The sequence below is a fragment of the Micrasema longulum genome, unplaced genomic scaffold (assembly GCF_059751315.1).
Source record: "Micrasema longulum isolate JH-2025_06_02 unplaced genomic scaffold, ASM5975131v1 h1tg000648l, whole genome shotgun sequence".
NCBI lineage: Eukaryota > Metazoa > Arthropoda > Insecta > Trichoptera > Brachycentridae > Micrasema > Micrasema longulum.
The window spans coordinates 130803-148029 of record NW_028277844.1 but is presented as its reverse complement, the minus strand read 5'-3'; the positions used below and the strand labels follow the sequence as shown (position 1 = coordinate 148029).

Sequence of the window (17227 nt, the reverse complement as noted above, 5' to 3'; positions counted from 1 at the left end):
TTCAGTTTCAGTGCTGCAGAGCAGCGTTTATTCAATAAATTAAAAATACATATAACAATTTGTTACGCGCTAAGTCTAAAGACTTTTCAGTGGGACACATTTTATTTTTTAATGACAGGTTTATTTTTATCACTATATTTATATTTTATTTATTAAAACGCACTATAAAGCATTACAAGATATTTCTTCAGTTCTTTTTTTTTCATTTGAAGATCTTTCATGTTAATGATGGTTTACGGGAGATCATTGAACAACCTTGGAATAACGCAGTTTAATGTCTGCTCTCCGAAGTAACTTGTAATTCGGGGAACGATCAGGGAGCCCTTAGTTTTTAATCTAGTGTTGTGAGTGTGAGAAACTCTTTTTTTATATTCCGGATCAACAAAGTGATCTACAATCAATGTGTAGTCACAAAGTTGTTTTACCGGCAGGACATAACAGAATTTAAAACAAACAGTTTTGCCCGTATGTTTCTCCTCACGGATTATGCTATCCGGTAAAATTCCCTTTAACAGTCTCACCTGAATATGTTTTTTAACAGTATTTCAATAGTTCCGTTAAATAAGAAAGTTGAGTGTTTTTTTCTTCTTTTAATAGACCACTCGTATATCTCCGTTACAAGTTTGCTAAAAAAATTTTTACTCCGCGTGTGACGACACTAGTTCTATTCAGTGAGTCGTCCTGATTTGTGGGTTGGCTTCCCGGAAACCGGTTATCTATTTCACCACTTTATCATACGTTGATTAAGAAGAATTTGTGACGTCATTTAAAGTAGTTACTTTTTATTAAATTATTTTTTATGAATTCTTCGTATATTTAAGAGAAACTTAACCGTACAATTAATTTTTTTTTTTACCGGGTGTTAAAAAACATTTTTGCATCCGATTATCCGTAGCACTGAACTTCCTCAATAATGATTGGTTAAATCAATCGGAAAAAGTACAAAATATTTTGAGCGTGTCAAATAGCTGGTTTAAAAAAGTATTAAAATTTAAAGTATTTTCAGGTGTTGCCTAGTTGGAGAAATAATTCAACTGGATGAATCTCACCCATATCAATAAAGATTTTAGCTCTTTTAATTCACAAAAGTCCACAAATAAAATAGTTGAGGAAACGTAGATGTATAAACATAGGCAAATTTGTCGCTTAAATTAGTCGTAAGTGGAATTTTATATTTCTTTCTCGAAAATGTGTTTCCATTGCGTTGCACTAACTTTAAATATATATATTTAAATATTTTAAATCAATAAAAATACAAAAAAAAACTTACTTCCAAATTTAACAAACTCATTAATTTTTCTGCAGATAAATAGCAGGCAATTTATTTGCCTTTTGTTAAAATAACACTTTAGAAATACAATATAAAATCAGAAAAGTGTTGTTAAAATTATATGGCAAAAATACAATGTTATAAATTTAAATGTAAGCATATAATATAATATGTGAATTTTCTTAAGCCTGGGTGTTATGTGCTGTAATTCACTGTGATGGAAAAACTCTGCATAAAACTACCCAACCGTTTATTTATTTATTTTTTTAAAGAAATATTTGCTCGTTTTTATGTTTTACAAGAATTATTCAATTTTCGGGGCCATATTTAACGAGTTGTAAATAATTCACTATGCTAAAATATTTGAGTTTCTCCAAATATTTGTAGACAAAATACTGGTTTTAACCCCCTCGGGAGTCGTACCGGCCAATGACAGTTCATAAGCCCTGTAAATGCTTAGACTTCTATATTCCCTTCTTCGAGGTATTCTCCATCTCTGTTGTGATTTGTTAGCTCGCTATGTATTAGAAAATGAGAACCAGGTTAGGCTAGAGCGAGGTTCGAACCTCGGACCTCGGCTACATGGTCCGCAACACTAGCCACGGGATCACAATATGATTATAAACTCTTTTAGTGGTGAATATGAATTATGCTTTTAATTACAAGTCTCTGATAATAGATTTTTGTTAAGCTGAATATATTAACGTCGGATAAAAACATAAATGTCTTAATTTAAGTCATAAATGTTCTACATAAAATCGAAATGTGGTACGAAAAGTCATAAAACTGTCGCAAGAAAGTCATTGGGGATACATTTTTTAATCACACATTTGAACGATACGATTTATATTGTAACGTTCTATGTAAATAAAAACAACGTCTTATTTATTGATTGTCTGCCCAGGCGATAACAAAAACACTGGACAAAAGTTTTTGACTCGATGGCTACTGTCAGGTAAAAACCCTGAAAAATGAAATTATGTGGGATAAATTGGTCTCGTAGTGTAGTGGTTGGCGTTTCGCATACTATGCTGAAGCCCGGGCTCGATTCCTGGCAGGATCAAAATGGAATGTTTGTTTTGAGCTTGAGTTAAAACTGAAATAATTCACTATCCCTGGACTTGTACCTAAAGCGTAAGACTGATCACCGTACCTTCGTGTAATCATCGCGGTATGCTGCATTTGGTGTTCTAATGTACTGGTCTATACATCATTTGGGTGCGAACAAGGGCATGATGATGATGATTAATGATTTTTCACTTGGTCAAATTAAACTTGAAAAATATGTAAATAAAGTCATTTTTGAGAAAATGAAAAAATACGTTCTAAAGACTTACCGGCCGGCCAAATCCTCCTTTCTTGGCGGCACAGGAGTTTCATTTAAATCAACAGGCATTTTAAAATATCTTCTACATAAGTTTTAAAAATATTTCGGCACGAAAAAATGTTCTTGAGCTTTTTCAAGAGACGTGATTTATCAAAATAAAGACTACATATTTGTCGTACAATTTATAAATCACTCCGTTCGATTTAGACTCACTTGAAACTAAAAATATTAATAAATATGAACGTTTATAATTAGAGCTAAAGTCGTTTATCGAAGTACGTTTAACGATTTCGAAACTATTTAATTTTCTACCGTACACTCCTTTCCGCTTTAATAAAATTAAAGTATCTTACTTATCGACTTATCAACTTGAAAGATGCTTCGGAACTGAACTAAAAGCTTCTGTATTGCCAAATTTCATTTAATACATACGTAGACTATCTTATTGAGTGGATAAATTAAAACAAACAGAAAAGTCACAAATTCATACATATATACTTCCACTATTAGTTTACATAATAAAATTAGTCAAACACAAATACTCTGGTAAAATAATAAGATAAGAAATTGTTCACTGTTTGGTTACTTCAAGGATTGTGTGAATTGGAACATGTCTAATATACTAGAGCCCTTATTTTTTGCTCTCTCGAGTAACTTTGTTTAATTTATTCGCATGAAACATATTAAAATACGTATTTACACGTTCCGGGTCGCGGTACAGCATTAGACTCAAGAATCGGAGCTTCGAGGTTCGAACCTCGCTTTACCACGACTGAATGCCATTTTCTATTGCAGTTATTTAGAAAATGGCTTTGAAATTCAAATCTCTACTTAAATAATAAGAATAAAGCGAATAGTTTCCTTTAGGAATGAATTTAAACAAATATATTACGTTTTTTTCCTTTTTTTCAACATAACGCAGCTCGTCTTAAGATAAATGAAGTTTGCATTAAAATTCTACAACAATATCATTTTAAAGTTTCATAAAAAGATAAACACTATTGAAAACATTAAAAAAGTAAAGATGTAATGGCTATAATACGTTTATTTTAAAACAATATACAATACAATATTGTTTTATCCTCGGACTTGGCCATTGTCCACGCATAAACAGCAATTTGTAGGACAAAAAATTGTTCCGACACATAGCCACCGAGATGGACGGGCAGGCTATCTCCGCGCATCAACGATTACTCCCACCATCGCGCGCACTGTCCTCGCGCACGCGCGCACGGACATGACCTTGGGGCAATAGCGATTTGCTGGATGTGAACGTGTCGCTTCCGCACTATTTTTCTGCTTAAAATAGCGGCAGAAAAAAAACAGTTTTTATCATTTAGTTCGTTCTTTACCAATACCAATACTCCTCACTATAAAATAAATAGTATTTTTCATGAACTCGTTCGTAAAAAACGCCGTCGTGTACTCATTTTCGCAGCGCTCACGTGTGAACTACGCCCGAATTTTTTAATCGTCCCAGCATGGCTTTCTGTCCCGCGCGTCGAGGCTGTTCACAGCGTTGGCCTTGGGACAAAACAATGTTGTCATATTTATTATATTGTCCGAATGGAAATGGCCCTTTGGCTCTAAATTGTCTAATAAACCTTTGAATGGATCGGTAACTTACTAGAAATTCATTTAAATATGAGAAAACGGTTATTAACTATTGTGAAAAGGTAGCTTGGCGGTTCACTGAAGCGAATAAACTTAATGCTTGGTAAAACATAATGTTGGTTTGAGCTAGCTAATCCATCGCTAGAATTTATTGTTGCAAGTAAAATTCTCGTTATACGATCGAACAAATCACATACTCGGATTAACAAAATAATTATGGAAAGATGTATGTTGCTTTTTCGGAAACCAGGATTTGTACAAATGTAAGCAGTTTTATTTAATGCAGCAACCTGTAATTATTATTTTGATACAGAAAAATAGTTTTTTCATATAAGTCAATTCAAAACTGGACAAATTATTTGAAACAATTTTTGTTTCTAGATTCGCAAGGTATTAAATAATCTTTTCATGAAATAATTAAACCTCCTGTCACATTTCCTCCTACTTAGAATAAGATTCGACATGGGGATGTAGCAATTTCGCTTCAATGTTTTCTAGTCCTAACGACTATGGAATCGGTGTAATGGAGTATTAGCATTAACATGTTGGTTGAGTTTATATCTTACGGATTGAACCCGGCAATGCTTTACTATTGATATATTTGAGTATATAATCGTAGATAGATAAAATTAACACAATCGAAAATTTGATTTTTATGTTCCGGATAACTAGAAAAGAAATGCGGTTACAGGAAATTTTGATGAATAGGTATTTGAAAGTTGTTTTTCTGTCACTGTCTTGCAGATGCCTCCCCGATACTGTGCAAAAAAGACAACGGTATGTCGGACCTTTTTGCGTAACTAAAATAGACAAAATCTACGTTTAGTTGTCCCGTTTTCCGTACCCCAAAACTGAACAGATTTTGTCATTTTTTAGACACAGTAAAAATTTATATATTGGTACGTTTTGCATTTTTCAAAAATAATTATCATATTTGTATACCGTTCACCCGAAGACAGCGAATACAACTGGGTGTTTTTATGGGATTTTGGATGGTTCTAGTTCCCAAACCTAAAATTAAAAAAATTAAATTAAAAACAAAATACATAGGGACACGCCAATGGTAAATACATTAAGTGTGTAAAAAAACACATTTCTAGTCCATAATCCTGGGAAAAAAATACGAGAATACGTTTGAATGAAGAAAAATCAGACCGCGTTTCCTCTTAATATTAAACATTATTAATTATACTTACAAAATATAACATTATAATGATAAACGGATAAATGTAAAAAAAAACTGTATAATCTTTCAAAGGTACATAGGTATTTGTTTATAATTGAATTCTAAAACTTCAAATAATTCATTTTTAAATAAAGAATTATTTTTGCAAATGTCAAACTCTGCTCATCTTACCAATGTCACTTTACGAAGGAATACGATTTTCAAAAATTTAATTAACGTTGTTCAAAAGAAACAAATTGGTAGAAATTAAAAGGGATTTAAGGAACACATCCAATTGAGAGCAATAAAAAACGAAAGTCGTTAAAATTCAAAAAAAATTTTTTTTCAAAAATAAGATCCTTTTTTTAAAAAGTAAATGCATCCTCTTTGAATGTAACGCTGTTAATAATGAACAAAACATTTACGCTCCTAACATTTTTCCTAGAAAAGTTATTAAAGATTTTGAGAGTTATTAATATCCCATGGTTATTTATAACTCTCAAAACTTTAATCTGAACTTTTTATTTTTGAATTTTTTTTTATTTATGCACAATATTTTTTTAAATAGTTCATTATCAAAACAGTCACATAACTAATACGGGATATATGTTTTTAACATCCATTATTATTTTACTAAGTATTATTTTTAAAGATGTATAATGAAGAACGGAACTAAGACAACATAATTAAAACATAAATAAAGTCAGAATTTTAATACGAAATCTCATTTTCATTAAATTAAATTTTACGAAGAATAAAACAGGTCTTTGGAAAACAAAAGCTTGTTTTAATGACAAGAATATTTTTCCCTCAAACCATGATAGAATCAACATAATCCGCTTAAAAAATAATACCGCTTACAATTTTAATAACAAAAGAATAGTAACGAAAATAATAATATTTTTAAAATGAGTTTTTAATTAACCCTTTCAAGGATTCACCATACAAATACTTTTTATGGTAAAAGTTGAGTAAAATATAAATTGTGAGAGAAAGTTCTAAGTATAAAAATATATTGTAATAAAACATCATATTATTTGGTACAGATTATGTGTAAAATAGTAAATATTTTTTATCTTAATTTTTTTAACGTGAAAAATAGCTTTTAATAAATTGTTATTAATCTAACTGTTTATACCAAAATATGGTATGATTTCTGGTACAACACCAGGTAATTTTAATTGGTTATAAATTAATAAAATTAATTAATAAAACTTAATCTAAATTATTAGTAAACACGAAGTAGTATGATAAACATATTTGCCGAAATAACTATAGGAATAGAACGATTGTAAATAAAACTTTAAATAATTTAAAAAAATAATATCGTTTTTTTTAAATAATAATAAAAAAACTTTTCTTATGTAAATAAATATTCAAAAACTAAGAACAAAAATTATGAATTTCAAATGAAGAAGTTTTTTCAAAGAAGAATGAAAACATGATTTAAAAAATGTATAATTGCATACATTTTCTCGAACCGTAATAACAGATTTTTTATAAAGACTAGGTAATATTTATTATTAAAGAGTTAAAAAAAGCCCAACGACAGACTAGAAAATGTTTTAACTCAATATTATAAAAAAATGCAAAGAAACAGAAAATATGTATGTAGATGTTGTCGGTAAAAAAAACGCGTATTTTCTCAAGAAGTGTTTAAAATAGTCTGTCTAATTATAACAGGGATGTCAGTAACTCGCCTGGCGATCATAATGATTACGCCAGAGAGAAATGACAGATTTCTGGCACAGATATTTCATTGTCACTATCAGGTGAACCGAGGTCTTTTGAAGAAACTGAATAACACAAATAAACATTCATTATTTAATATGTGAGTGAAACATTATCACTATCGCTTCAGGAATTTGCTACTAAAATAAATAATTTAAACTGTCACTTGTATTATTACGATAAATAAATCTGCAATCAAATTCGTAAAATAACGGTGTAATATTTACATTTATTTATACTTCCCATAGTTGGGTCACGATCTCCGGATTTAATGTTTAAGTTAAGCACACTGATCTATCCCCGTTCTACCCCACCCACCACATTTTTAATATTTTAACCCAGATATTTACTATTTATTTAGGTAAATGTAACTTTGATTAAGTTTTAGTGTCTAAAAAATTTCAGATTGATTATTATTTAATTTCTGGAATTAAATTTGATTAATGCTTTTCTCAAAAGCTCATCGTCTCACCAATATTTATATATCGGTGACAATTACAGTAAAGAATACAATTAAAATGATCGGATGAATTAGTCTAAAGTTATTTTCCAACGAACTTGTAAACAAATTGCAATATTTAATATCTGTTAGTCGTGGTAATGTGTCGGAGGTTTTCAGGATAAAATGTGTAAATACCGAAAGCGAACGAGTCAACAAGATATTTATATTGTTTGTCAAACGATTTTTACCCGTAAACATTTGATCAAATTGAGTTTTGTAATCGAATCTGAATTTAAATGAAGTCAGCAAGACGCAGATGGATTATATTTTTTCAAAATCATCCGAGACAGATATTAGTAAAAAATATTATTTTTACCCAAGATGATACGGATATTTTTATTGAAATGAAAAACAGTTCATGAAAAAAATAGCGTTTTAAAGTAAACAAAGCAGCGATTAAAATGTTTAATTAGCCTATGAATAAAAACAAAAATCATTCGCATTTCACAATTGAAAAGTTAAAGCGTAATTCATACATGTTAAGACTAAAAATATATGATTTATGCCAAAAATATTGCGAAGAGCATGCTTTGCAGTGAAAGAAAACATGCGCGATCTATGAATACTTATATATTAATACATACCTCATTATTTCATTGAGCCATTCAGTTAAAAGGGCGCTGCGATCAATAATAATAAATATACATAAATAAAATCAAATATAGGTAGACGAAGCTTTAAAACAATAAGGAAAAATAGGCTAAATATAATTTCTATTTTTTTTGTCCGGATTCGTTTGAATAATTTTTATTATAATTAAAAAAAAACTTTGTTTCAAATACTTAAACCAAAATAAGTAGTTAAAAACAAAGCAGTTTTATTTTATGGTCAATTATAATTAATAATAATGTTAGCGATTCAAATACAAATTTAATTTGATTTTTATTATTTTAAAATATTGCGTTTCCCAATAAGAAATATATTTATATTTTGTTTAATAAAAAGAAATATTTGCGTTCTTATGATTTACCAAAATATTTTATTTTGAGGGCCATTTTCAACGAGTTGTAAATAACTCACTATTAGAAAATAGGAACCAGGTTGGGGTAAAATGGGATTCGAACCACAGACCTTTGGTCCATGAGTCCGAGACACTTGCCACAAGACCACAACCTGATAATTTAATTTAATTTAATAATATTAATTAATCACCATCAAATATTTTTAATTTTTAAAACTTCAGTTCCAATGCAAGACAATATTAATAGTATTTAATTCAGGCTGTAACAATTTATGGTTTGGAAGTAATCTGAAATTTGATTAAGAGACTCAAAATTATCGTTCTTTTGTTTATTTAAAATACGGTTATATTTACAAACAATGGTCGCCCTGATTTGTGAAAATGTTGAAATTTATTTTATTATCAGATCGGGTGATTTTTAAAAGATCTTACGACTTTTTTCTTAGAATCTGAAGGTGTGCTTTTGCGACCAATTTTATAATAAAGTTTAGTATTTTTACCGACAGTAAATTATTCATCTAAAAGAATTAGAATTTAACCTCATAATTATTATTGAAATAACCCAATGGTTGAATTATCATCTTACGGTACTAACATCTTTCATGGTCAAATATTTCTGGTATTACTCCAAAGTTATTAAATCCAAATTATAAAATATATTAAACACGACTAACGTAGGTATATTTAAAAAAAACACGTGTTTTAAGCATCCTATTAATTTGATATGTTTCTAATATATGTATATTCAGGAATTACCAAAGAATTCAATAACTGTCATAAGGAATCATTTTAAATATGGAAGTATTATTTAAAACGTATAAAACACCTAAAAGGAGAGTTTCATTTCATTCAATAATGATAAATTCAGTTTGGTATACAAATTTCATTTTATAATATATCACGACTTACTGAAATAAATTGAGTTGATGATTGTTCACGAAAGAAGACGCGTTGATACCGTATATTGTAACCAAATCAATAGTTAACGGAATGCAAAAAAAAAAAGATAGTGATGGTAGCTCGTAAAATATATATTATTTTGTTTTTACCTCTTCCTTCTTTTTCTTAGTGGATCAGTTTCTTCTGGTTCTGGATCATTCTTTTCATCAAACTGAACGCGTTTTTCTTCTGGACTTCCCAAACTGTCAGTTGGAGATTGACCCCTTGATGGCTAAAAAGAAAAAAAAAAATAATAAAACACTGAATTACTAATTTCCTAAGTAAAATAATTTATCGACATATTTATTGAATAATATTTATTATTGTTCACTAACAATAAACATTACATACGACATTTCTATGATATGTACAATTTGTAACTAAATGTTTTTAAATATTTGTATGTAACCACTTACAGACTTTTCTAAGTCTACCGGTTTTGAGACGCACCTGTTTCTTCGTCAGGACACCAATTAAACCGTCAAGCAAAACCCACTATACACCTTTACCATAGTTGTTGCGTAAAAATATAAACCCAACACGACATGCATTTTAAAAGGTAACCCTTACATGCACTGATTAGGTAATTAAAATATTTTTTTAAATGCGAGAGAAATAGTTGAAAAAGAGGAAAGAATGAAGTTGATTTTAAACGTGTTGGTTTAATATTTTTGTTCAACAACTATGAAGAAGGTGTAAAGTGGGTTTTGCATGTTAGTTTTATTAGTTTCCTGACAAGGAGACGAATGCGTCTCAAAACCAATAGACATAGAAAAGTCGGCAAGCGGTTACGTACAAATATTTAATAGGATTTAGTAAAATGTTTGACGATAAAGTAATACAACTTTCTTTATTTTTATTTATTTTTACTGGACAAGCTTTAGTTATCTACTTACTACAACAATTGTACTAATAGGTTATTACAATTTTACCTGATTACATACAAAAAGGAACATTTAAATTTTATAAATTTATTTATTTATTTACATACAAGAGTTTATTGTACATTATTTGAAACATAAGTCCCAACTCCATGGGACTAAAGGTCCTGTGTTAAGATGGGACTAGCAATTAGTTGACACAGACACATGAGAATATCACCACAAATATAGGATCAGAAACATAAAAAATACATTTTTTTAAATGCATATTTTTTTAATGCATATATATTTACGACATATCAATATGGTAAACAGTAAACTCAAACATTTGGAAAATCATCAAATAATTCATTTACAGTTCTCCTAAAATGATTTGATGTAAAACATTTAAGTTTGAAAGTGAAAATTCTTGATGGAAGTTCATTGTAATTTATTATATAAATAAAACACGAGTGATACTTTAATCCACAAATTTGGAATATCCAGTGACCGGTTTCATCGCTTTCGCGACATCTTCGAGACTGGTATATTTATTAAAAAGTTAAATGTATTTATACAGAACAGAGGTAAGGATACATAATTCAAAGTTATATGTAAGTAAATTAAATAAAGTTATTTTTATCTTAAGGATCATTATCGACAAATTCTCCAACAACCTCTGTTCTGTATAAATACATTTAACTTTTTAATAAATATACCAGTCTCGAAGATGTCGCGAAAGCGATGAAACCGGTCACTGGATATTCCAAATTTGTGGATTAAAGTATCACTCGTGTTTTATTTATATAATAGATTTGATGTAATGTAAAAAATTTCAGAATCAGCATTACTTTTACATAAAAACATAATGTTAACATTCTCAAAATTTGCCATATTATTATTGAAAGTTGGGAAATAAAATGTACCGTACGATCTTAATCGCTGGCTGGAAGCATTTAAATGTACATTCTCTAAACAAAATATAGAGAAAATATTTCTTATATATTTTTATTATGTACATTTTACAATTAAATCGATTCTTTTAAACAGATTAAATTTTGCAAAGATAGTTCCCTGAAATTGGTGTTCATCAAAATAACCCACTATTCCTTTTACGTAAAAAAATAATTTCATATAAAATATAGACGATTTTATATATTTCCACATTCACTTATTACCTTTCTGAGTTTTATTGTACATTAAAGTTTTGTTGTTTCATTGTTATGTCCAAGAAAATATTTTTAAAAACCTTTTCATTTGCATGAAAATTTCCCACCGAACGTTGACGTAGATCTTACAATATATACGAGTGTATGTAAGTATTGAAATCAGGGATTTCACTTTAATGGTGAGGGAGTCTACCAAAAGCTTGCAAAGTAAATTGCAAGGGAAATCAATGGAAACGGGTGCAAATAGAAGTTTCTGAACTAGAAATATGTAAATGAGACAGATACATATGTATTGTTGTATTATGTGTCTGTATGTGTTCGTAAAAGCCATTCTTGCATGCATTTATCGAAACCAAATAAGGCAGTTAAACAATGGTGATTTGGAGGAAACATTTCATACAAATGTCTAACTAGTGAACCAGATGTTTTACGTATTCATGTACCCACTTGACATATTTTAATACGAGTAAAATATTAAAAAATCAGGAACAGGTCTGCAATTTTAGAGAATTTTTGTTTACTTGTGATTTATTGTACAATTATTGGAAATCATCAGGTAAGTTTGTTGGTTTTTATCAAATTATTAACGTTTTTTATAAATTTATGTGTATTCATTGTTTTGATATTGTAAAGTAAGAATGCATTTTCTCTTTAATTTTCTTTTTCAGTTTTTTGATCATCTGTTACATAAAAGTAAGGTGATCAGCTTTACGGTTCTGTGCTAGTACAGGGATATTGAGGGAAAAAACCCTCTTCTCACAGCTGTTATAGAGCCCGGGAGGACTCTCTGTCATCCACGCTATTTTAACGAATTTACTTTCTACATACATTTTTTTTTTGGCTAGTGATTTTAGTCAAAATCGATGGCAGAAAAGAGCGTGCAATTAATAAATATAATGTTTCCGTCACAATTTTATTTGAAAAAACAAAAAAAAAAAACAATTGAAATATTTACAAAGTTATCAAATGCGGACTCATCTTCACTTGATTCCCTTGTTCAGGATTTTCCATTGAGTCGAAAATGCCCGCCCAGGGCTCTGGTTCTATTTCATAAACATAACTGACACAAAATGGAAAACATACAGTCAAGTAATGTATTAGCAATCGAAAAATTAAAATATATTTTATTGCATAAACCCAATCCATATACTGTCCCTATTATAATCCATGAAGAAAATAGAATGCGGTGGTGCTTTTAAAACAAATATTTTTCTGGTCGAAAAATACTTTTTTTTAAATTGAAGTTGTATTTTAAAAACCGTCTACATTTCTCACTGTCTGTTTAAAAAACTCAGGGATCAGATATAAAACTGTCAATAAACAAAAAAAATAAAAAGTGTAGTCAGATACACAACGTATTAAAAAGAGAAGTAAAAAATTTCATTCATATTTCAACAATATTTTGAGTTTGTTCAAATTTTTGTAGACAAGGACTGGATTCAACTCCCTGGGAGCTGTTTATATTAACATTGTACAACAGAGATGAAGAACATTTAAGAGAACTTTTGACCGGTCATAAGCCCTGTAGATGCCTAGACTTCCATATTACCTTCTCTTACATGTTCTTCATCTCTGTTGTAAAATGTTAATATAACAGCTCCCCAGGGAGTTGAATCCAGTCCTTGTCTACAAAAATTTGGACAAACTCAAAATATTGTTGATAAATTACCTGGTCCATGAAGAAGTATAGAAATTGAAAAAATAATATTTTCAGGCGTTGCCTAGTATGTAGGTGAAATAATTCAATTAGATGAATCTCACCCGCATAAATAAAGGTTTCAGCTCTTTAACTTCACAAACATCAACAGATGAAAGAATTGAAGGAATATGTTCAAATATAGGCAGAATGGTGAATGTTATACAGTGTGTAAAGTGGCCACTTAAACCAGCCATTGACAGGTCATAAGCCCTGTAGATGCCTAGACTTCTATATTACTTTCTCTTAAACGTTCTTCATCTCTGTTGTAAAATGTTAATCATTCATATTTCCTTTTTTTTGTAACACTGATTGAAAAAAACGCTTATTTTATCGTTATTTATATTTCATACTGAAGATATTTTGTAAACAAAAAAATATTTTACGAAATAGGAAAGGTTAATACATTATAAATTATTCATTACAGATAGAGAACATATGAGAGAAGGGAATATAAGAGTCGAGGCATGTATAGAGCTTATGGCCTGTCATTAGGTGGTTTCATTGGCCACTTTACATACTGTGTAACATTCACCATTCTGCCTATATATTAGCATCTTTATTCCTTCAATTCTTTCATCTGTTGGTGTTTGTGAAGTTAAAGAGCTGCAACCATTATTGATGTGGTTGAGATTCATCTGATTAAGTTATTTCACCCACATATTTTACGACGCCTGAAAATATTTTTAACAGATGGAAGAATTGATGTTAAAATAAAGGCAGAATGGTGAATGTTAAAGTGGCCACTTAAACCAACCAAGAGCAAGTCATAAGCCCTGTAGATGCTTAGACTTTTTCTCTAAAATGTTCTTCATCTGTGTTGTGGTACGTCAATATAAACAAATCCCTAGGGGGTTAAATCAAGTTCTTGTCTGCTGGGGTTTGAACAAACTCAAAATATTGTTGATAAATATATGTGTTAAATTTATATACAATATAAATTTTATATACTTATATATTTATTTTTTATGAATTCACCTATATTTTTTTTACTGAATAAACCTGTAATAATAGGTAAAAAAAGCATTTTAATTTAATTTTCATAAAAAAAGGCAAAAGGCACCTGTAAATAAATACCGAAAGTCGAAAGACAATATGTGTATTTTAATGTGAAAGTTTAGTGGTTTAAAAAAACAATTTTTGTTTATTAATACCCGTATGCAGAGACAAACCTTAAGGTGAGGCAAGTACATTCTTTTGTCTTTACCTTTGGGTTATTCTCTGCATATGAGATAAGAATGTACTTTTCTCACCTTAAGTTTTGTCTCTGCATACGGGTATAAGACTATCAAACAAATACAAAAAAAAAATATGTGTCGTATTATCAGCGCTATGGTTTAGTGCTGGCGCAAAGTCTTGGGATTTTGAATTTACTCCGCCTGTGCGTTTCAAGTTCTCTACAATGAGTTGTCTTGATTGGGGGGGTTGTCTTCTTGGTAACCGAAAATGTATTGTAACACTATTTTGTTGATTTGGTTGAATAGTGACGTCGTTAAAAATAGTTTATTTTTATCAAAATTATATCAACTAATATTTTTATGCGTTTGCGAGAAACTTCGCCGTACAATTAAATGCTCTGATTTTTACAGCGCGCAAGAAAACATTTTTCATATCCAATTTCTCATTGCATTATAAAGAACGTTTTATTTTTTGTCATTATAAGAGAATAATAATGAACTCTCTGCCTTATTCGCATTTAATACTGAAAAGGGAGGAAAATAATACACAAACATACATAAAATTCACGAGTCGTAAATTTGACACAGGAAGGTAAGACGAGCGATCTTACGGTTCAGATGCTAGACAAGGGTATTATATTAAACGTGGCAGGGTTTACACATTATAATATTTCATCTTGGCTCGTGTATAAATACATGATTTCATGCGCTGTATTTTACCATGTTAAACGTAATATTAACAACGTTCTCAGTACACAAATATTTCTAGACAAGTACTGTATCCCCCCCCGAAATCCAGCCAGTCTGCAAGCATTTGGACATACTCAAACATTGTTGAATTACTACCTAGTAAAAGGAGAAGTATTAAAATTGAAAATTGTTTTCAGGCGTTGCCTAGCAGGTAATTTGGTTCAGCCGGATGAATCTCACCCACGTGATAAAGGTTTCAGCTCTTTTACTTCACAAAAGTCAACAGATGGAAGAGTTGAGGAAATGTGAATGTTCAAACATGGGCAGAATGGTGAATGTTGCGCAGTGTGTAAAGTGGCCACTTAAACCAGCCAATGACAGGTCATAAGCCCTGTAAATGCCTAGACATTCCGTTTTCTCTCTCTGTTGAAATAAATTTAACTATGAACAACTCCCTAGGGAGAAAATCCAGCCAGTCTGCAAGCATTTGGACATACTTAAACCTTGTTCATTTATTTGCTGTACGTTTGGCCATCATTAAAAAAAAAGACAACGGACACAACTACGGTAAAAACGTTTTTTTTTTTCATTAGCAATTCGTCCAATAAAGAATGATTTCTATTGACATCTAATATATATCTGTATAGTTTTGCAATTGTAAGCGTATATCCCGATCACGGCTGGTACAATACCGAGACATTAAATCTATTCAATGAAAAATGTACGTATTAATTACTTTGATCGATTACTTTGTTATAAGTTTCACAAAGAACTACTATGTAAACGGCTAAAGAGAACTTCAGTGACAATTTGTATTGAAAAACAGAATTCGAACGCTGAACAAATTGTAATGGGGAAATTGTGAAATTTTGTTTCAGCATTTCAATGTATATTTTAAAGGCTAAAAAGCTCAAAGGTCTAAGCTTTGAGCTTTTAAAAGTCATTCAGGTCTCCGATTGCATTGAGATTTTAAAAGTTAACAGAGTGATCTTCGATTCTTTATAAAATAAAATTGAACTTGCACAACGTGAAGGCTTGTCAGTACCGATGTTTTTAAACAAGTATGGCCAAGGAAAACTTCATTTTAAAATTCTCATGTTTTCAATAAGATTTTCAAGCAGATCTTAAAAGAAAATATTGACAAAATATTTATGAAAAAATAATGCAATCGCATATATGTATCAAGGCTTTATATTGATTTTAATTTTATGTTAACATTCAACTATTTAAATTGTTGTAAATATATTTTGTGTGATGAATACGTGTGCTTATATTTAAGTTCTTAAAAATGTCTTAAAAACTTTTAAAATTTATAGAATTCTTTAACTTTTTTCTTTGTAAAGGAAAAGTAAGAAACCTGCTGACAAGCTGGTTTCGCGGTTTAGTGGGTTTCATTATTTTTTATTTTATATTTTTTGTTTATGTATATACCTTCTTAAATAAAAAAACAAATAAAAATAACGTTCGAAGGGAATATAGAAGTCTTCACATTTACGGGGCTTATTACCTATTATTGGCTGGTTTGAGTGGTCACTTTACACACTGGTGTAACGTTCACTATTCTGATAATATTTTAATATCTAGGTATATTTTTTCAATAGTTCCATCCGCTGATCTAGTCGAAGTTGGGTATGAGTCGCTTAAAACACAACGTGGTTCAGAAGCCATCACACGGCGAGTTTGATGCAAAACTTTTTGATTCCGAACCAGTACGTTGTGCAGCGTGCGATTGCGGCAAACCCCGTAAAACGGCTTTTCATATTCTGCGGGACTGCCACTCTTGGATACGGAGACGGACATGATGGTTTTCAATCTGTTTGGTGCGCCAAGCTAGTGGCAAATAGGAGCAACCTGAGGACATTGTCTGGGTTTGTGGAGGGGTGGGTTGAAAGGTGGGTCTTTTCGCGGGCCTCTCGATCTCGACCGTGGTAGCCTTCTGGCCCACTGTTCCTGTGGGTAAATATTCGCGAGGAAATGATCCATGCTGCTCAAGGTGCGGAACACATGTCGGCCGTTTTCGTCCTGATCTAGGGGATGGTGGGGGAAATTAATTCTTTACTAAACGAGTCACCGGGCGCGTCTGGGACAGGAGGTTTTCAATCGTGGGTCATATAAGTTTCGTTTA

At 30.5% G+C, this 17227-nt stretch overlaps 1 protein-coding gene across 1 annotated transcript in view; it reads right to left on the bottom strand.

Annotated features, from left to right (window-relative positions):
- Positions 1-9619: 9619 nt before the first annotated feature.
- Positions 9620-17227, bottom strand: part of LOC148279894 (uncharacterized) — a gene marked incomplete at its 3' end in the record, with an annotated part of 96937 nt that continues 89329 nt past the window's right edge. Inside the window, exon 4 of the mRNA XM_088229237.1 lies at positions 9620-9741. Within this exon, the coding sequence (XP_088085363.1) occupies positions 9620-9741 (122 nt within the window). The remainder of the gene's footprint in view (positions 9742-17227) is intronic.